The sequence below is a fragment of the Acipenser ruthenus genome, chromosome 5 (genome assembly GCF_902713425.1).
Source record: "Acipenser ruthenus chromosome 5, fAciRut3.2 maternal haplotype, whole genome shotgun sequence".
Taxonomy (NCBI): domain Eukaryota; kingdom Metazoa; phylum Chordata; class Actinopteri; order Acipenseriformes; family Acipenseridae; genus Acipenser; species Acipenser ruthenus.
In genome coordinates, this window is record NC_081193.1 from 21376093 (window position 1) to 21397334 (window position 21242).

The 21242-nt window shown below is 40.5% G+C and overlaps 1 protein-coding gene across 5 annotated transcripts in view; it reads left to right on the plus strand.

Moving 5' to 3' along the window:
- LOC117403285 (regulator of G-protein signaling 7) overlaps positions 1-21242 on the plus strand; it is a 181761-nt gene that overhangs the window by 129580 nt on the left and 30939 nt on the right. For all 5 annotated transcript variants that reach the window (XM_059023814.1, XM_034005321.3, XM_059023815.1 and 2 more), the window contains exons 7-9: positions 11284-11348; positions 17842-17918; positions 18545-18626. In XM_059023814.1, coding sequence (XP_058879797.1) covers positions 11284-11348; positions 17842-17918; positions 18545-18626 — 224 coding nt within the window. The remainder of the gene's footprint in view (positions 1-11283; positions 11349-17841; positions 17919-18544; positions 18627-21242) is intronic.

The window sequence follows — 21242 nt, forward strand, 5'->3', positions numbered from 1 at the left end:
TCCCGGAACAGCTGCTCTACCTCCCATTTCTGGAGCAGCAGGTCCAGCTCTGTAGGCTCTGGCTCCGGTAGCCCTAGCTCCACTCTCCACTTCTTGGTCTGCTCCACTTGAGCAGCGGTGTTTCTCTTAATTTCCTCGATCAGTTCCTTAAAATCCATTTTTCCTTTTACTGGGTCGTAGGGGCACCCACGCTTCTGGTACCATATGTGATAAATTTCACCTTCTCGGGTTCGTTGCCCCTTTAAAAATTGACCCAGACACAGAAATAGTGTTCAGCGCTTCCGCGCACTTTTAATAAAACAAACAAAAACACAAAACAAACACCTAGCTCTTATCGAGCACTAACTACACACGCAGGAACCTAACTAACGCAGGACGGCTAAGCCGTTTCCCTGCCCCACAAAACAGTTTAGTACCACACTTACTTTTCAACTTTCTCGCTCTCTCTGACTGCTGGGAAGCAGAGCACCTCGTCTGCCTCCTTCTCCTCAGCAGCCCTGAGCAGACTGACTGCTCTCCTTTTAAACTGCCCCATAACGCTCAGGTGCGGATAATCATTACTAATAAAACAATTACACAACAAGTGCATTCTCACATGTTTTCTCTCTTGCAGGGAGGTTTTAACCCCCTCCCTGCTGTCTCACTCCACCTGCTTCCTCACAATATATATATATACATCCACATTTATATAACCCCTCACTTAAATAATATAGAGATCCCCAAATAATAGAAACAGCATTGGTGTGTATTCAATAAAAAATAGAAAAGGACTGGAGAGAATGTAAAGCCAGTGGCCACACTTTGCTGGAATTACCAGTTGCTATGAGCAGTGTGACTGCAAGTCTTTCTGCAGGTGTCGCTGGCATCGCATGGGTATTTTTGCGTTAAAGCAATGGTTCCAATCTGTTTAACAGACTGTCAAATCTTTCACCTGTCATTCTAAAATAAAGTATCTCTCACTGTCCCATTCCCGCATCTCTCCTAATTAATGTATAACATTCTCCCTTTCGGATTCTCTGTTGATTGATAGGACAGATGGACCAACAATGTCGTTTTTGATTATTTTTTTTTTAAACCTCTTGTATAAGAGATACAGTACAAATTCAGCACATCTCCTAAAATGTCAACAAAAAAAAATCCACTTACGCGAATGCAGTCTGTATTTAAAGTGTGAACGACAGCTACACAGTCAAAAGGGCTGCAACACGATGCATCCTTCGTACAGCAAACAGTGAAGTTGCACAGCTTTTATAGCTGTCTGTGCCTGACGTATCACATTCATCTGCAACAGAAGTATGAACCAACCCTAAGGGTAACTAGTCCTTCTAATCCATAAATTAAAGAGAAATCATACCACAACAAAATGTATGTTCATGGTTAAACAGTGGCAATATCACAGCATAAAATATTGTGGTGTGTGTGTGTGTGTGATGTGGGATGGCAGCGGTGAGCCAGGTTGAAATAAAAAATATAATTGGGCTTTCCAAATTGGGCAGAAAATGAGAACAAATAATTGCAGATTCCAAAATGTTTAAACTAAAAAAGTAGTAATGCTAAACAGTAGTTCGTTATCACATAAGGTTTGATGGTAACAAAATACACCATTAACTCTTTAAACAAATCATTCAAAAACAATGTTAATTAACTGGTATTTGTTACATGTTTCATTTTGCCAATTGTAATTCATTTCTCCAATTTTGCAATTCAAGTTGCAAAATGTGAAAGAATGAATTGTATGAAAGTTGACGCTTCCCACATGGTGGCTCTGAGGCAAGAGAATCAATGCATCCTTTTACTAATTACAATGGTGCCTTTAAGAAGGAATGCCTATCCCCAAAAACAAAAGGAACCTGGGATCTGAGAATAATATAAAGTATTGAGTTTATGCGTGAAAAAATATTCCAGGGCTAAAATATATTTTTGTGCTATGCTGGAACAACTGCATCAAGCTACATGTACATATACAATGGAATAACAATTACTGTACTTTCAGGCTGCCCCCCAAATGCCAACTATTCAGATTGCCAGAGGGTCAGCCATAACAATGCTACATACTTCTTCCCAGAAAATAGATTGGCACTTAAATAAGCCCAGGCCATCATTGTGTTAAAGGGTTTTGAATAAGATAATAACAGAATCACTTTATAATAGTGCTCTGATTAAATGTATTCAAAAAGCTAAGAAAGCTTCCCGTAGCTTATTTTATATTTTAAGCCTAGATTGTCACAGATCCACATTCTATTCAAAGTGATCACTGATTCAAAGTCTATAAAAGTCTGATGGAAGGAAGGCGGTGCACAAGCATACCAGTTCCCCACGACAAGAATCACAAGCACCAAGCAGGGCTTTGATCTAAAACAGTCCAAGCATTGTAACTCTCTGCAGAACACGTACTTGCATTCTGTTGAAGGTCACTGTTTGTGAGGCCAACACAATTCCTACATCCCAATAAGCAATTTGCATATCCTTAATAATCTGTTTGAAGCAATGAGTCTGTTAAACCCCACAATGTACTGCATAATTAGAGTGATCCTTCATCTGCTTTTAATCATTATAATTACCTCCTACGTTCTGGGGAAAGTCTAAAGTAATGTATAACTACTTTAGTCTAAAGTAACTATAATTAGGAATTTGATAATGGGCATGTTTGCCTTAAATTAGATTGTAAATTTGGATCTTGGTATTAGGGGAGTTTGAATGTAGTCTGTACCAGAATCTGCATTACAAATAGTTTAAAATATATGTCACCAAAAGGTTGAAAGAGGAGAAAGTGAAGTGAATATTAGCAGTTTTGTCATTGAGACAACTATTTTAAGTGGCTGACTGTGAAATGAGCAGTATACTCTAGGACAGTATCGATTCTGAATATTTAAAAGACATATTGCTACAAATGCAATTGAGTTATTTATTGGCTTTTTATTGACCTGTTTTGAGATACTTCACTGAATAATGTTGTGAAATTCCTACTTTTGGTCGTGGTGAAGCACCAGTGTAGATCTGTGCCCTTTTCCTGGTTGGCTTTTCTTTTTGCGAAGAGCATTACTTAACACAAGGCTTGCAACGGGACTTCAGGAGATGACGATTTTTCAATTCGTCCCTTGAATTTGACGCATTCTGAACCCATTGTGCAATGTTAATCGTACCAAAGTGGATACTGGTCAACACGCCTAAAACACATTTCCAAAATCTAGACTAGTACAGTACGATGATGGTATGATGACATCAAAATCTAGAAAAATAAAACGTTCCATTCTGGGTGTCAAAAGTCGCCTTTAAACAGTACTTATAAAAATGACAATGAACTAATAACTAATATACAGTCAACATCTGTTAACTCAACACCCCGCCGCCATTTAGTATTGACTTATCCAAGATGTCGAGTTAACCACGGGTGCACATGAGCCATGACACTAACATGCATATAAGTAAAATAACTATTACAGTATTTACAAGTTTGTTTCTTGTTAAATGTCCTTATGAAAACCGTTTAAAGAACTGCAGTGAATGAATCAATTATAGTATACAGTACTGTACAAACTTGGTACGACTTGTATAGTTTGATTGAAATAAGAATTAAAAAAATTAGTGTTATTTTTACGAAAACAATCTAACCACAAACTCTGCACAAACCGTTTATACTTTTAGATATTGGCTTGTACTGTCTAATTTGATGGCTTAAATAGCAAACGTTAACAAATGTACATTATACAGAATTAACTCTGTGAACAAAAACAATAATAAACAACTTAGTTTCACACAGAAATAAAACATTGTCAGTTGTTTCGCCTGCAAAAACATGCGCTTTGAAAGCTGCTGACAAGCTTGTTATCTCGAATAACCTGAACTTTAAAGTCAATTATGAACTGATACTGTAACCAGCTGCACTTGGTAGTTGTGAATGAATGAATGAACGATCTGTTTCCAGTCAGAGGTCAGTCCCTTGAAATGACAGTGTCGAGTTATACACTAATCTTTTTAACAGTTTGTATCCCTTCGTTACCGGTAATAAATGTTGAGTTACGAGTAAAACGTGGTGTCGAATTAAAAAATTAAAAGTTGCAGGATGCATATATTTTATGTAGAGAAAATTCAGGACTAACACTGTGTCGAATTAAGCGAAGGTGTCGAGTTATCCACCAGTCGAGTTAACCAAGGTTGACTGTACATATACAGCAATCCGTCGCATATCCAACTGCAGTGGGACCAGAGTAAGGGCAGATATTTAAAAAGTCAGATTAATGAATCGTGTTTTACACACAGCTGTAACAATTACTATATTCACACAATTATTGTTTTGAGATTCTGCTTTTATTAGGGAGCTCACCTAAATCCCTTGTTTAGAAAGATACAGGGAATTAATGCTTGTGACTGAGTAGCCGTGTGAGTGCGTGCATTCGCTGCTGAGTGACAGGCTGGAGATCGAGACGGAGGTTGAAGTTGATATGCCCCGCAGGCGTACAGGATTTATTTATATATCAAGTCAACACACTGAACAGCTCACGTGACACTAGCAGCAATGGCAGCGCACGGAGTACATACAACACCGTGTACGAAAACTTTGGTAGGATCTACAATATCTGAACTAATCTACTCTGTTCAATAATAAACTAATATTGCTGAAGAGGTTGATAATGGCGGATAAACGGTTAGGCCGGATATGTGACAGATTTATATATATACACACACACAATAATAATACTTTTGTTATATATAATAAAAGTATTATTATTGTTGTTTATTTATTTGTCAGATGCCTTTATCCAATGTTTTAAAGCAACTGACAATTATTTAATAAATTGCAAACTTAATTTCATTATTAAAAATAAGCTTTAAAAAACAGTCCTTAACAAAACAGCGCAAGTTATATGAATAGGAACCCTATATGGCTAGGCTAATAAATGGAGGTTACAGTATATGACTGATAGAAAAACAAGCCTGGCTTCTAACTGTACATATAGCACCATTAGATTGTACGAATATGTGTTTGAAGCATTACAGTTGGCTCAGTGGATCCATAGTGAAATAAGAACATTGACTTCCTTGTTGCTGTACATCTGTGACCCTAACTACAGCAGATACTAAAGGAGATTTTATGAAATGTCAGACAAAGTGCAGGTACATTCAGAATTGGCCACAAGCCATTTAAACTCACCTCACATTCATCTAATTAAGCAAAATAGTGGTTCTGGCAGCTATACTGCCCCTTGCCCATGGCTTCCCTACGGTCAGCCTCTCCACTTGTCTGTGAGCTCATTTGTGGGCAGGGGTACCGCAAAAGGTAAGGACAAAGAATGTAGTGTAAAATATGTATATTGTTGTGGTGTGGTCTAGTCTAGCGATGTTTTAATAAATAATCTATCGCATGTGTTTCCTGACTGAAATCACACATTCCTTTTCATACGTCCTTCACCTCATAAAGCTGAAGGACAGTTGTGATTATAATTGTGACCATACTACAACTGGTAAACATTCAATTACTACATGGTTCAATCTTAAAGAGGCTGCATTTGGAATGTAATCAATTAGTCCCTTAATGGTCCTCACACTTTGTTTCATTGGAGGCAGATCCATCTTCTGTTTCAAAACCAAAGTCTGCAGTTATATAAATTCTGATACAGTCATCTCTCACTAGTCAGATTTAGATAAAGCTCCCTTATTTGAACTCTTATAAATAGGGTGACGTGTTTCCTACAGGGGTACAATCAACAGTGTTTGAAGCACTAGAAGTCTGTTGACACTATCAGCCATTTAAAAATAAGCAGATGACTGATGTAATCTTGTTCTGTGAAAAGCAGTTTATATTTTAATTGGTAAACGACGCAATGGGTTGAATTACTCATGATTAATAAGTAGCAGATTTATTGTGAAGACTAAAAATAGGTAGATTATTATCATGAAAATCTGTAATTCACCATATGCAGCAGAAGTAAATCAGCCATAGAATTATATACAGTGCCGTGAAAAAGTATTTGCCCCGTCTGATTTTCTCCATTTTTGCACATTTTTCACATTGTATTTGATCAGAATTTTTTGTGGGTTGTAGTAGTATATAGAGTAGCATTGTGGAGCAGTGGTTAGGGCTCTGGACTCTTCACCGGAGGGTCGTGGGTTCAATCCCAGGTTGGGGACACTGCTGCTGTACCCTTGAGCAAGGTACTTTACCTAGATTGTTACAGTAAAAAAAACAACTTTATAAATGGGTAATTGTATGTACAAATAATGTGTAAAAAAATATGTAATTGTATGTAAAAATAATGTGATATTGTGTAACAATTGTAAGTCGTCCTGGATAAGGGCGTCTGCTAAGAAATAAATAATAATAGAGGGAGTCTGAGAGAAATAATGACACCAAAGTTTGGTGCTTCTTTCATTTGTTTGGTGTGCAAGGTAATCAAACATGTAATCTTCAGGTGTGAAAAAGTTATTGCCCCCCCCTAGTTAACTCAACCCAATTAAAGGGATAATTACGGTCAGCTGTTTGAGTACTTTGGTTAACAACCAGGCCTGATTTGGGCCAGCCCTGCCCAATATAAATCTGACTAACTTTGGCCCTTACCATCAGAGTGAAGTTGTCAGCACACAGGTTCTAGAGGCACATCATGCCACAAACAAAAGAAATTCTTGAAGACCTCCGGAAAAAAGTTGTTGATGCCTTTCAGTCTGGAAAGGGTTACAGAGCCATTTCTAAGGCTCTGGGGCTCCACTGAACCACAGTCACAGCCATATTGTACAAATGGAGAAAGTTTGGGACAGTAGTGAATCTTCCCAGGAGTGGCCGTCCTGCCAAAATCTGTCCAAGAGCAAGGCGTAAAATCATCCAGGAAGTCACAAAGAAACCTAGAACAACATCGAGGGATCTGCGGGCCTCTCTCGCCTTGGCTAAGGTCAGTGTTCATGACTCCACCATCAGAAAGACACTGGGCAAAAATGGGATTCATGGCAGAGTAGCAAGGCGGAAACCATTGCTCACTAAAAAGAACATGAATGCTCGTCTCAAGTTTGCCAAAAAGCACCTGGATGATCCTCAAGAGTTCTGGAACAATGTTCTATGGACAGATGAGTCAAAAGTGGAACTTTTTGGCCGACATGGGCCCCGTTATGAATGGTTGAAGAACAAGAAATGTAAAGTTTTGGAATGGCCTAGTAAAACTCCAGACCTAAACCCCATTGAGATGTTGTGGCTGGACCTGAAACGAGCAGTTCATGCTCGAAAACCCACAAATTTCACTGAGGTGAAGCATTTCTGCATGGAGGAGTGGGCCAAGATTCCTCCACAGTGCTGTGAGAGACTAATCAATAACTACAGGAAGCGTTTGGTTGCACTTATTGCTGCTAAAGGTGGCGTAACCAGTTATTGAGTCAAAGGTGGCGATTACTTTTTCACACAGGAGCATTGGGTGTTGCATAACTTTCTTTAATAAATAAATGAAATGTATCAAATTTTTGTGTTATTTGTTCACAGGGTCCCTTTTATCTAATATTAGGTTTTGGTTGAAGATCGGATAACATTCAGTGTCAACAATATGCAAAAATGCAGAAAATCAGACAGGGGGCAAATACTTTCACGGCACTGTACAATAAAACCAAGATTTATATCGTCTGGTCTCACACGTAAAGGTGACTGAAAACGCATTATACAGAATTCCACTTTTGCTGATTGTTATAATGATACAGAACTGTTTCCAGTGTGCAAGTGAATGACAGTGAAGCAGCACATGTTGTAGTACTGCATGCATTCACAGTTTAGAAGTATTCAAAGGCCTGTTAGGTGAACGTCACTGAGCCCTGATCTGAATCACACAAGTGGTTGATACTTGACACCGATCGTGAAATATCACAACTACAGTATATGCAACCTGGCCAAAGAAACCCACTGTGGCCCAAATGGATCTCCTGATAAAGGCACAACCATGGGGTAAGCTATAGAGTCAGGGTAGTGTAGGTTTGCAACCTGGCTGTGCAAATGTATTGATTTTCACTGGGGATTCCACATTTGATACTTTAAAAATCCTCCATGCTATATGATGGGAGTATGCTTAGTTCAATTGTTCACTGACAATACTTGTTTTTTACTGTTTTATTATTGATGTGTTTATTAGCACATCTGGTCACAGATAACACTAAAATTCAACAAAAATAGTTTAACGTTTTTTGCTTCACTTGGTTCCAATTTGTTTTTCATTTTTAAAGACCATAAAAATAGCTTCTAGTCACAAATTATATTTCAGTTAACAAAATAAATGTGAAACATATTGAATCGTATGAGCTTTATGTTGTGTAGCTGGTTTATTTATTTATTTATTTATTTATTTTCTTTTTTTATTTTTTATTGTAGCTTGTTCATATCAACTTTTCCTACATGTTCTTGGTAAATATATGAATAATGCTCTTTTAGAACCTTCCAGATGGCGGTGATTTTTTTTTAGGAAAAGTGTATTCAAATTAAATCCACGCTTAATTTAATTTGCTTAGAGGCCTCATTAACCTGCTTTTATATAAGCCAATTTAGATGCATTGTTTGCTCTTTGTTGTTTTGTTGTCAAGTACCTTCCGTACTTTTTAGAATTCATTTTAAATTGCTTTGAAAAGAAACAAGTCCAGGGGCAGGATTAGTTACTCTTGAGTTTTAGGGTAAATCACTGGGTTATGAACAAGCTTCTCCATACTCCCAAGTCTGATATCATGTTTTAAGCCTAGTATGAAAACAGTACTTTATTAATTTCTTTCTTTTTTTTAATTGTATCGTAATTTTCAAAATATAATGTGCTCCATCTTACAAATATTGGGAGAATTTCTTTGCATTATATGTACAGTAGGGTGCGCAGTAATTTCGTAATGGTGACTGATACAGTGAACGTTCTGAAGCTGTGTGAGATTGCCACTGATACTCCTAACCATTTTTTTTTTTGAAGAGCATTATCCATTACTGTTAAGTGATGTTTAAAGTGTGTGTCTATTAGCGTAATTGAGGTAGGTAAACATGTGTGTGTGCCTGTTAATGTAATTGAGGTAGGTAAGTGTGTGTGTAGAAATTAAATCTTAAGCTCAGTATTCAAATTCTCTCAACTGGCCTGTCGCTGAAAAGCCTGGCCCCTCATTCTACACCTATACATGCTCAAGTAATATTATACGGTACACTCAGTTTATAAGAATAACTGACATAACAAAAATCATTCCTACACTAACCAATGTAAAATAATCTGCTTGTAAGAATCAAGCAATCCGCTTATAAGAATCATTTCGGGGGGATTTCGGGGGGAAGTGCAATGACGTGTACAGCCAATAAAGCTGTTTTTGAATTTGATCACATTTTGCATGATTAGGCACGTATGCAGCGTGGATAGTGCAATGATGCAGGAAACACTGCGTTGTTTGTAATCAAACGTGACTGCGCCACTGCATTGTGCAGGTATGTTGTTTTGTGTTCTCTGTAAGTGAACATTTGTTTCAATAAAGTGAATACACATTCATTGAATACATACTGAGTACAGCAGTGTTATTGTGTGATATTCATGTAGAGGGAGTGGGATTGCGTCATGACGAGGAGTGGTGAGGAGGAAGGGGGGGGGGGTATTGCAGTGCTTTGTATCTCCTCTTAATGAAAAACTGAAAATAAGTAAGTCACAGATGCTTAAATGCAGTGGTAGTTCTGACAGTAAACTACTGTATTGTAATGTCATTTTAATTTAAAGGCCATTACAGGTAACACCGCACAGTAGTTAAATTAGGCATCCTCACGAGGCGATTGCTTCTTAAGTGTACTGTAGTAAAATAGGATTCTGCAGCCTTGAGTAAACATAATCGTGATCATATAACAAGTTGCTTACCCACAAGGACTTGTTTTGATGTGTTGTCCTCGGTGATTGAGCACCATTGACATATTTGTATACTGTATTTAAACTGTTGACGTGTGGAGACACTTGCTAATTGTAATGTGACGTGGCCGAGGGCAGTGTAAATGATCAGGCTGGAGTCTTGATTTACAGTTTAAAACCGGTGTTGGTTTTATTTTTCTTACAGCGCGGTGGCGAAACAACCGCTAATAAAACAAACAAACAAAATAAACCTAGCTTTCAGTTGGAGCACTAACTAAACAATACTTTGTATGGTCCCTGTGCACTCATGCGGGAACTCATGACATCTAGTGGTCAACCCATTACACTGCAGGGATCAAAGCTTTCATTCTCAAACTAACATGCTGATTCTGCAGCACTTCACCACAGTAATCATATCGGTCCGCTTTTAAGAATCAACCTCTTATGAGAGTCAAATCAACATGGCCGGATGTGATTCTTATAAACGGAGTGCACTGTACTATGGTGTTCTAGGATAGAATAAAGAGGTTTGTCATGGTGGTGTGTTCTTCCTCTGAAGTTCCATTTCAACTATCCAACAATTCTTTTACATTTTTTAGGGAACATTAACATATTAATAGAATTTTACATTGTGTTCATGTTACATGATGGGCTTGTCAATAAATAAGTAGAAAATATATTGGTTAGATTTGATAAACATTTTCTCTATTACAGGGAGGTAACTGTAATTTTCCTTTGTTACTGTAAACACTTGTATGTGTATGAGATTATACATTTTGCCATGTTCAAACACCAGGGATATTAAACATGCAGAGCATGTTCAGTTAAATATATTGTACGCAATGGTGTGTAATTAGGTCCGTTCTCAACAAGTTACTTGGAACGCTTATTAAAACTGCAGATTTTAGGTGTCGGGGACATTAACAGTTTTAACTGCGATTGCCTTTCTAGTGTGAAAGTCACAGCAGCTGCTTGCACAAGGTGTTTTTTGGAACTAAAAATATTTGAAGCCATTGGCAACTGTGAAATTGATGTTTCCCTTTGGTTAGCTCAGGTTGTTCACCCCTGTTCTATAGTTTAAAAATCTGTACAAAATCAGTAGTTGATGGGATTACAGCCAAAAGGAATCCAAAAGGTTAGGAAGCTAGGAAAAGGTGAACATTTAAGGCAGTTATTGTTTTCAGGCAGTTGTGTCCACATTTTTAATGAGCACTGTAATAATAACATTAAATATGGGATGGTTTGTTTTCTTTCCCACAAAAGATGCTTTTAACAAAGGGCTGCTCTCTTGAGTCACTTGCTGATCTTCAGCCAATGTATTTACCCCCCTGTCCCCTCCCCAGTTATTGCAGCATAGATGAAAAAGCATCACAAAAGAACCAACCCAATAAGAACCCAATAAATAAGCCCAGGTCCCAAATAGACATATATGTATATGCTGTATCTGACTGACCATCTTGTTTTTCAGCGGTTTACCTCTGCAAGCGAACAATGCAAAACAAAGCAAGACTGGAGCTTGCAGACTATGAAGCTGTAAGTACATCCATTCACTGGTATCACAACGTCACAGCGAGTCCAAGACCGCGCTGACATCACCGCGGGGGCCATTTCTGCGCTGGCCATTACAGCGACTGCCCATTACAGCGACTGCCCATAACAGTGCTACAACATCACCGCGCCGAACTACAATTCAATTCCCAGAAGACTCTGCGAAGTTCACAAACATGTCACTTACCAGGAACTCCCCCCGCCCCCCTCAGTATGCAGGTTTTAATATGACCTAGCAGTGTCAGTAATACTCGTATTGCACAATTGCAAAGCAGTTGCATTTCAGGTTTTTCTACCAGCCCCCCATCCCATTTCTCAGAGCGTGGTTGTTGTTAGCGCTATTTTGGCCCCAAAACTTTGTTGTGTTTCTTTTGTCCGCCGCCGCAACAATATGTAGAAACCTTCGTTTGCCCGTTTGGCAGGGCACCTAAAAATGTAGCCCTGTAAGCTGCTGGAGAATAGATTTATACCGTGTGTGCGTATACCGTGGTCGTCCAAAATTTACAACCCCTAATTTATGGAAGTGTAACACCCTAAAATTAATGTTGAATACATGTATGTAGTACATTCCTATAAACACCCCTATTTATTTATGGTAAATATATGTAGATGGTATATTCCTAAAATCCCCCTATTTTTCTGTTTTCTAATATACAAAAGTTCCAAAACAAAAAACCGTCAGTTCAGCTTGTTACAGTTACGTGCTGCTTTGTTTGTGTTGTTCTCTTGTAGCCCTGAATAAATCTCTTTTCAAAGAAACAAGAAGTCGCCACATAATGTGTGTAACAGAAGCATACATTGGGATACTTTTGACAAACAACTGTGGATATTGGCCGATTGTAATATACGCTGAGCCCTTGAGGGTGGAAGACTCACTCAAAATAAACATATTGTAGCAATCTCGGTTAACGCAGGCAGGAACATTACACAGAGCGAGGCAATCCATACAAAGGCGGAGGGCGAGCTCAAACCCGGGACCTCTCGCACAAAAGCATAGCTCTGATACTGCTGTACAAAATAGCCAGCTCTTTTGTACAGCAGTATATCGGGCTTATGTCCGTGTGTGATTACGTCACCTACCAGCCCTGCTGCTGCCTTCCCCCATGCATACTACACTCTCCTGTGCCAGCCTCAAGTCCGCCCCGGACTTGCTCACCAGGCTACAGTCTGACGAGTGTGGCAGGTTACCTGCGTCCACTTCTGACACCAATGTAGCGAAATAGGTCAACGCAGGCAGGCGCATCACACACAGGCAGAGGGCGGGCGCGAACACGGGACCTCTCGCACTGAAGCATAGCGCTGATACCGCTGTACAAAAGAGCTGACTCCTCCTGCACCGAGGATGGCATGTGCACGAACGCCCGGCGAGTCAGACCCTCAGTCGCCGTGGCCAGTTCGTGGAGGGGTTCCCCTGCCTTCCTGGTCCGACCCCGGAGCTCGTTACGCAGCAGCCCTGGCTGTTAGCTGCGGCCGAACCGACGCCCGAGAGCCCCAATCAAGGTTTCAAAATCCAACCGCTGCTCTAAGTGGGGCCCGTCGAGCCTGTCCAGTGCAGGGTTTCCTCTTCCGCCGGTTTGGGGACACAGAGGTGGGGTCCAGCTGACCTTGCTTGGCCGCAGGACGACGCACAGACGGGGGTCTGTGTTTCTGAGGAGCCTTCGGAACCGGCAGTGGTGTCTAAACCGGCCAGTGCAAGTGCTAAAGCACCCGGTGTGGATTGCCCCCGTCCAGGATGCATGCATTCTAGGGCTGGATTTCCTCCGTTGCATCAGCGGTCAACTCGACCTCCGGGAGGGGGTGCTGTGAATCCCCGGTGAGCCGGTCACTGCCCTGGCCGGTTTAGAGACACCACCGCCGGCTCCGAAGGCTCTGCTAAGAAATAATAATAATAATAATAATAATAATAATAATAAATGACAGGGCAGAGAAGTAAGGTAACCAATATAAAGTTAAACTCATTTTTTAAAGAAATATGTACATATACATATACATATACATTTAAAAAAAAAATGTCCTTGTATGTCCTGTTGAGGAGTAATCACACACACATATATATATATATATATATATATATATATATATATATATATATATATATATATATATATATATATATTAGTCACCTCCAGAATTATTGGCACCCTTGATAAAGATAAGCAAAAAAGGCTGTATAAAATAAACACAGGTAATGAGCTATGTTTTATGCTCAAATAAATGGGAAAACCATATTCTTTTATTCTAATACAATTGCTCAGGAAAAAAAGTTTTTTATTAACAAGTAATAACATTTTTTCTCAAAAAGATTGGTGTCAGAATTATTGGCACCACTAAAGATTCTTATAAATAAAATCAAACAAAATTAAATCTGCATTAACATTTTACTTCTTTAAGTTCATCTCAGTCTTAAGGAACTGTATTGTGGCCTTCCATGGCTTCCTGTTTCACTGGGGTATAAAAATGAGGTAACACGCATATGAAATCCATTTGTCATCCATCACCATGGGGAAAGGCAAAGAACTCACAAATGAAGAGACAAATGGTGTTGACCTTCATAAATCAGGCAATGGGTACGAAACAATAGCTAAAAACTAAATATACCACTTACCACTATTAGGGCAATAATTTATGAGGTTCAAAATCACTGGAACAGTGGTAAACTTGCCTGGTAGAGGACGCAAGTGTATCTTGCCCCCACACAGTGAGGCAGATGGTTCGGGAGGCAAAGGAAATCCAAGGGCCACAGTTGGAGAATTACAGAACTTGGTTGCATCTTGGGGTCACCAAGTCTCCAAATCTACAATTAGATGCCACCTCCATGCCAATAGGCTATTTGGAAGGGTTGCCAGAAAAAAAGCCTTTATTGTGAGCAACCAACAAACATAAGCGCCTGGAGTTTGCTAAACGGCATTGGCACTTCGATTGGAACCGGGTGCTATGGTCAGATGAGACGAAAATAGAGCTCTTTGGCCACGCACACCAGCGGTGGGTTTGGCGTCGAAAGAAGGATGCGTGTGCAGAAAAGAACCTCATACCTACTATAAAATATGGTGGTGGATCTTTGATGTTATGGGGCTGTTTTGCTTCCACTGGTCCTGGGGCCCTTGTTAAGGTCAACGGCATCATGAACTCTACCCAGTACCAGGGCATTTTAGCCAAAAACCTGGTTGCCTCTGCCAGGAGGCTGAAACTTGGCCGCAAGTGGATCTTCCAGCAAGACAATGACCCCTAGCACACATCAAAATCCACAAAGAAATGGTTAATTGACAACATAATCAACATTTTGCAATGGCCGGCTCAGTTTCCGGACTTTAACCCCATGAAAACCTGCGGTTTCAATTGAAGAGGGCAGTCCATAAGCGCAGACCGAAGGATATCAAGGATCTGGAAAGATTCTGTATGGAGGAATGGTCTAAGATCCCTCCCAATGTGTTCTCCAATCTCATTAAACATTATAGAAAAAGACTCAGTGCCATTATACTTGCAAGGGGAGGGTGCACAAAGTACTGAAAACAAGGGTGCCAATAATTGTGACACTTCATTTTTTTTGGAAATAAATTTATATTTTGAGAAATGTGGAATTTTGGTTGATTCCATTGAATCGTTAGTAAAGTCAAATGTATTCCACATGTTGGAAAATCCAATATAGCTCAGTACTGGTATTTATTTTATACAGTCTTTTTTGCTCATCTTTATCAAGGGTGCCAATAATTTTGGACGTGACTGTATGTATGTATATATATATATATATATATATATATATATATATATATATATATATATAGAGAGAGAGAGAGAGAGAGAGAGAGATATCCTTCAATCCTTCAATCGGCCTGTATTTCGGTCTTTCGACGCAGGCCACAACAACTTCGCCAGGCTTTTTGGTCCCTGGCCAGACCCATCCAGTCTCTGCCGATGTCTTGTCTGAGCGAGTCCCGCCATCGGGTTGCGGGGCGGCCGAGCGGTCTTTTAATGTCGAGAGGCAGCCATTCGGTCACGGCCCGCGTCCATCGCCCGTCCGACCTCCTGGCCACGTGTCCGGCCCAGCGCTTCTTGGCCTGGTCGGCCTGGTTGACAGCGTCCTTGACCTTGCTCGTCTTCCTCAGTAGCTCATTGCTGACGTGGTCCGTCTTCTTGATGCCGACCATCCGCCGCTCGAGGGCGCGTTCGGTCACTGCCAGCTTCTGCCTGTCGGCCGCGGTCAGTGACCAGGTCTCGGCCCCGTAGAGCATGGCTGGCAGGACGGTGCTGTTGAACATGTGGGCGCGCAGGGTCGTGTCGGTCGTGTTGGTGACCACCTCTGCTATGGACGCATAGCTGACCCAGGCGGCCCTCCGTCGGCGGGCCAGTTCGCGGCTGTTCTTGTGCCCAGCAGTCAGCTCCTGGCCAAGGTAGACGTAGCTGTCGACCTGCTCGATCTCCTTCTGGCCGATGTGGATGTTGTTGTTGGCTGCCTGGAGGTTGCGCATCCACTTGGTCTTGGCCAGGTTCATCTTCAGGCCGACCGCTGCGCCGGCCTTGTCGAGCTGGTCGAGTCGCAGCTGTATGTCGGCCACTGACTCGCCGATTAGGACGATGTCGTCGGCAAAGCGCAGATGGCTAAGCCACTGGCCGTTGACGCTGATGCCCTTCTTGTCCCAGTCGAGTTGTCGAAAGACGTACTCCAGACACGCCGTGAACAGCTTGGGCGAGATGGGGTCGCCCTGCTTGACGCCTCTGGCGACGGGGATGCGCAGTGGCCGGTCGAACAGGGTGATGTTAGTGGCGCAGCCGCTGTTCAGCTCCTGCAGAAGGGCCACGTACTCGTCGGCGATGCCCTGTTGTTGGAGGGCGAGCAGTATGGCGTTGGTCTCCACGCTGTCGAAGGCCTTCTCGTAGTCTACGAAGGCCAGCACCAAGGGTGTCTTGTACTCCCGGCAGCGCTCGAGCAGTTGGTTCAGCACGTGGATGTGGTCCATCGTGCTGTAACCAGACCGGAAGCCGGCCTGTTCGGGTGGCTGTTGTTCATCCAACTGCCTGGCTAGTCGGTTGTTCATTCTTAAACAAATGAAAAACAAAAAAAAAAATGATATGCAGCCCAACTACATAAAAATGCTTGTGGAAACACGCTTTTATTGTATGGAGGTTTTACTTTCCGTATTTACCAGTCTAGTTATGATGGAGCTGTATGGGAACAGTGAAAAAAAACTATAGTCTTCTGCAATCAGAAAATCAATCAAGTCGGTCTCCATGTTTGCTCAGTCGACTGTGCTGGGAAACCTGCCAAAGCTGTCCTAGCTCCGTCTACGCAGACCGTGACGTCAGGCGCAGACTCCCGACTGCAACGCAGACTTTTTAGGAGTAACCCGAATGCAGCGACCAACTGCACTCATCGCCGTTTACGTTCCCCAATATGAATGCATGACAGCTTTTATTAGGCTGGTGAGTTGACACTGCGGTGAACCCCGCTCTGACTGCGTCGTGTGTCCCAGTTCCTGGTATGTGACGCTTTTGAGAACTTCGCAGAGTCTTCTAGGATTTGTAGTTCAGTGCAGTGATGTCGACGCGCTGTTATGGGCAGTCACTGTAATATCCGTCACGGTGATGTCATAGCGCTGTTATGGACAGTCGCTGTAATGTCTGTCGCAGTGATGTCATAGCGCTGTTATGGACAGTCGCTGTAATGACCGGCACGGTAATGGCCCCCATGGTGATGTGGGCGGGGTCTTGGATTTGCTGTTATGTCATGTAACCCTATTCACTACACTGCTTGGATTAACATTAAGACATGTTTTGGAAACAAAGGGCAAACTGCTGTGCTAGTGCTTGCACCTATTCTGCTTTTTATTTCTTGTGTGTAAAATAAGTTTGTTATGCCAATTTATTAAGTCAGGCCTATTAGACATTCAAACCCTTTTTGGTGCTTTTTTTGTTTTTTTGTTTGTTTTTCACTTGATTAAATAGCTGTTAACAAGATTTCTACAGAAAGCAAGTACTCTTGAATCATTTAAACAAGAATTATTAAAAAAAAAACATGGCATAAATTAGGAGAAAACATTTAACATTTTAGCATATCATTTTTGGGCATTCCCCAAAAGTTTTTTTAATTCGTATGCTCTATGTTCTCAAACCTATTTAAAAATGATAGCTGTTGTTTCAGAATCTTCAAATAATGATTCCATTATGTACAGTGTTATACTTTGTCCAATATCATTTACAAAACCCAGTGACCCAGTGTACTACGTACAAAATGGAAAAGTTTAGCAACAATGGTAAAACACAGTACCGTGGGTTTGCAAGTTTAAGGGGGATAGTACTCTATATAGATCTGCCATGGTTTAGATAAATTTAAATTGACCCCTATGCAAAGTTATTGATTTTTTCCAAGTGATTTAGCAATCTACATGTACCAGCTAGATGTTATTGCTGCAAGTCCATATTAGGTCTACCATGACCGCTATCTGATTTAATCCTGCTGTGTTTATTTCTTTGTGTGTTGCAGGAAAGCTTAGCCAGGCTACAGAGAGCATTTGCTCGGAAATGGGAATTTATATTTATGCAAGCAGAAGCACAAGCAAAGTAAGCTAAATGTATATGTGTGTAAGGGGGGGGGGGGGGGGGGGGACCTTTTTAAATTAAATGTGTTTTTTTTTTTTTTAAATGCAGTGCACAATTATTTACCCTTGATTTTCTCCACAATTTAGAATGTGCAATTATGTTCCCTCACCGCAGCAATTCCCCACACAGGAGAACTGAAGGTTCAGTGTGCCTCCACCAATCCCACGACCAAGCATATTTTCTCGTTTAAACTCAGGAACTCGAGAGCGGATGTCAGCGAGCTGCTGGCCTCAGGAGGACAGGGAGCCCTACAGATGGCCGTCTGACCTCACCAAGCATCTGGCCAGTAGGCGCCGCTGTAGCGTGATGAGGGTCCCTGAGGGTTTTGCCTCCCTAACCCATGGGAGCGCCAGAGCCAATGCGACGCTCTCTCCGAAATCCCTAGCAAAAATCAGTGAGTTCGCGCAGCCAGGTCACAAACTGGCACACCCCTTATTCTGTGACTCACCTTGCACACAATGCGACCAGTGTGTTAGCAGTGGAGCCACCCGAGGCTCGCTCTTAATTACAATACAGAGCAATGCAGCCAATGTATATGTTTAAGATGCTGGTGTATATATTTTTTACATGCTTTATCTTCTTTGTAGAGTCGACAAGAAACGAGACAAAATTGAAAGGAAGATACTTGATAGTCAAGAAAGAGCCTTTTGGGATGTTCACAGGCCAGTTGTAAGTCATTTTCCATCTCAACTTTTAATACAGAAGAGGAAATGTCAGATTTTGCATGCCATTAATTTTAAGGAGTTTTGCAATGTCCATTTAATTGTTAATGTAATTTGCTGCTAATTGCACAGTGTTCTGTACACAGTGCAATAGTTTTTGTCTATTCCTCGTCAAAAACCTGCATGGTGTCGAATTTTGAGTTTGTGTGTTATTTGGAATTAACTTATGGCTTTGAGTTACAAAACACTGTAGTGTTTATAAGAAACTACGCAGTGATCTGATTCAAGCATTCCAAATTCTAAAAGGTATTGACAATGTCGACCCAGGGGACTTTTTCGACCTGAAAAAAGAAACAAGGACCAGGGGTCACAAATGGAGATTAGATAAAGGGGCATTCAGAACAGAAAATAGGAGGCACTTTTTTACACAGAGAATTGTGAGGGTCTGGAACCAACTTCCCAGTAATGTTGTTGAAGCTGACACCCTGGGATCCTTCAAGAAGCTGCTTGATGAGATTCTGGGATCAATAAGCTACTAACAACCAAACGAGCAAGATGACCTCCTCTTGTTTGTAAACTTTCTTATGTTCTTCTTATGTTCTTAAACACATTATTTTGCCTTTCAAGTATCCTTTTCTGTACTTATCGTGGCAACATATCTTTCACCATCAATACATAAATATTCTCACATTCTCAACTCTCAATCACAGCTGTTCAGTATGAGAAGGAGGATTTCTCATAGTGTATGCAGATCATTCTTCCTCCTGCAACAATCATTCATTCTTTTTTTCTGTTCCTATAATAGCCATTCATTTTAATCAAGGTAATGTGGATGGTTTCCTGTAAACACTACAGGGTGATCTGTAACCCTTTAATCATATATGATTTTTCAGCTGGTTGTAAGTTAAGTACAAATATTCCTTTAGAGTTACCAAGACCTTTTCTCTTGAGTTGTTGCAGATCAGAGACAAACCACAGTGTTTCTGGAAGCTGATTGATGAGCATGCAGCAACCGTTAGTTATTCAATTAGATATTTGATCCATGGGTTAAGTGGAAAGTAGATACCAAGCAAAGGAAATGCAGTAATCTCCAGACAGTCATTCTATGCAGTTACCTAAACTTAATGTCATTAGTTGAAACCATATCGAACATGCAATCCTTGCTATAAATAACCATTAACATTATGTCACCTGCTCCTAGCAGACGTAGTCAGATTGCATCTTGAATACACATGTAAACACATAATAGTGTGTCTGCATTAAGATTTACATTTATAAAAAACTTTTGTTATGCAGTTCATCTTGATGTGTACCAAGTTCCTAAGCCGCAGGCTATTGGTATCGACTGCAGTCAGTGATAACAGGTTTCAGACAGCTATAAATCATCCACAGACAGACATCATGTGGCATATTAAGTCTCAGTAAGATTAATTGCCTAGTTGAAAGGACAATTCATTGACATTATAGCTTTTTTCTATTTATTGTTAGAATAGTTTCATCATGAGTGCTGCATAGGGCAGGAACACTGACACATTTCAACAGATCGATCCACTATGTGGCTTAAAAGCATCAGCCTTTACAGTTCAAATCAGTAAATGCTGACCTCTAGTGGATAATAACTCTAGTGATGTTTTCTGATTCTTTTTTGGAGCTAATATGTTGGATAATTATACAATACATTATTTATATATATATATATATATATATATATATATATATATATATATATATATATGTATGTATTGTAACCCGGCTGGAACTCACGGTCGTTCGTTTGCCCCTTTCAAAGCAGACCCAGGACACAAGAAATGGAGTTTAAGCGCTTACGCGCTATTTTTTAATACACGAACAAAATAAAACACAAACAGAAATAAACACCTAGCTCCGTTTTGGAGCACACACTACACAGGTAAATCCCTGACTCACTCGCAGGATGGCTAAGCCGTTTAACCTGTCACACGAAAAACACACAGGTTTCACACAGCACTTAATTTTGGTACGACTGCTCAGAGACAGAGCACACTATCTGCCTCCTTCTACTCAGCAGCCGCGTACAGACAGGCTGCACGTCTTAAATACCCTACACCTGGCATTAATGTATTTGCTTACGATTGTAAGTCACCCTGGATAAGGGCGTCTGCTAAGAAATAAATAATAATAATAATAATTAATTTACAATAGTTACCAGGTGCGGGTGATAATTAAACAATAAACAATTAACAAAACAATAAAACAAAATGTGCATACGCACATGTTTTATGCAGGGAGGATATTAACCCCCTCCCTGCTGTGTTACTATATATATATATATATATATATATATATATATATATATATCAGGACTACAAGTCCTTCATCGGCTGAAAAAAAAAAAAAACTGTGCTTTAGGAAGTTGATAAATAAGCAAACAAGTAGTCTTTTAAACAAAATTCCAGAATGTTGATGATGTTGATGATGATGATGATGATGACCTCAGAATAGAATGTTCATTCCAAATGGCTCCAAAGTGCCTAGTTTGAAAATACGTTCACATTCCTTTTGTTTCCTGACAGCATTAGTTCCATAGCATTGAACCATCCCACACATTGTGATGTCTTCTATAGTGTGGTCATTTCTGTTCAAA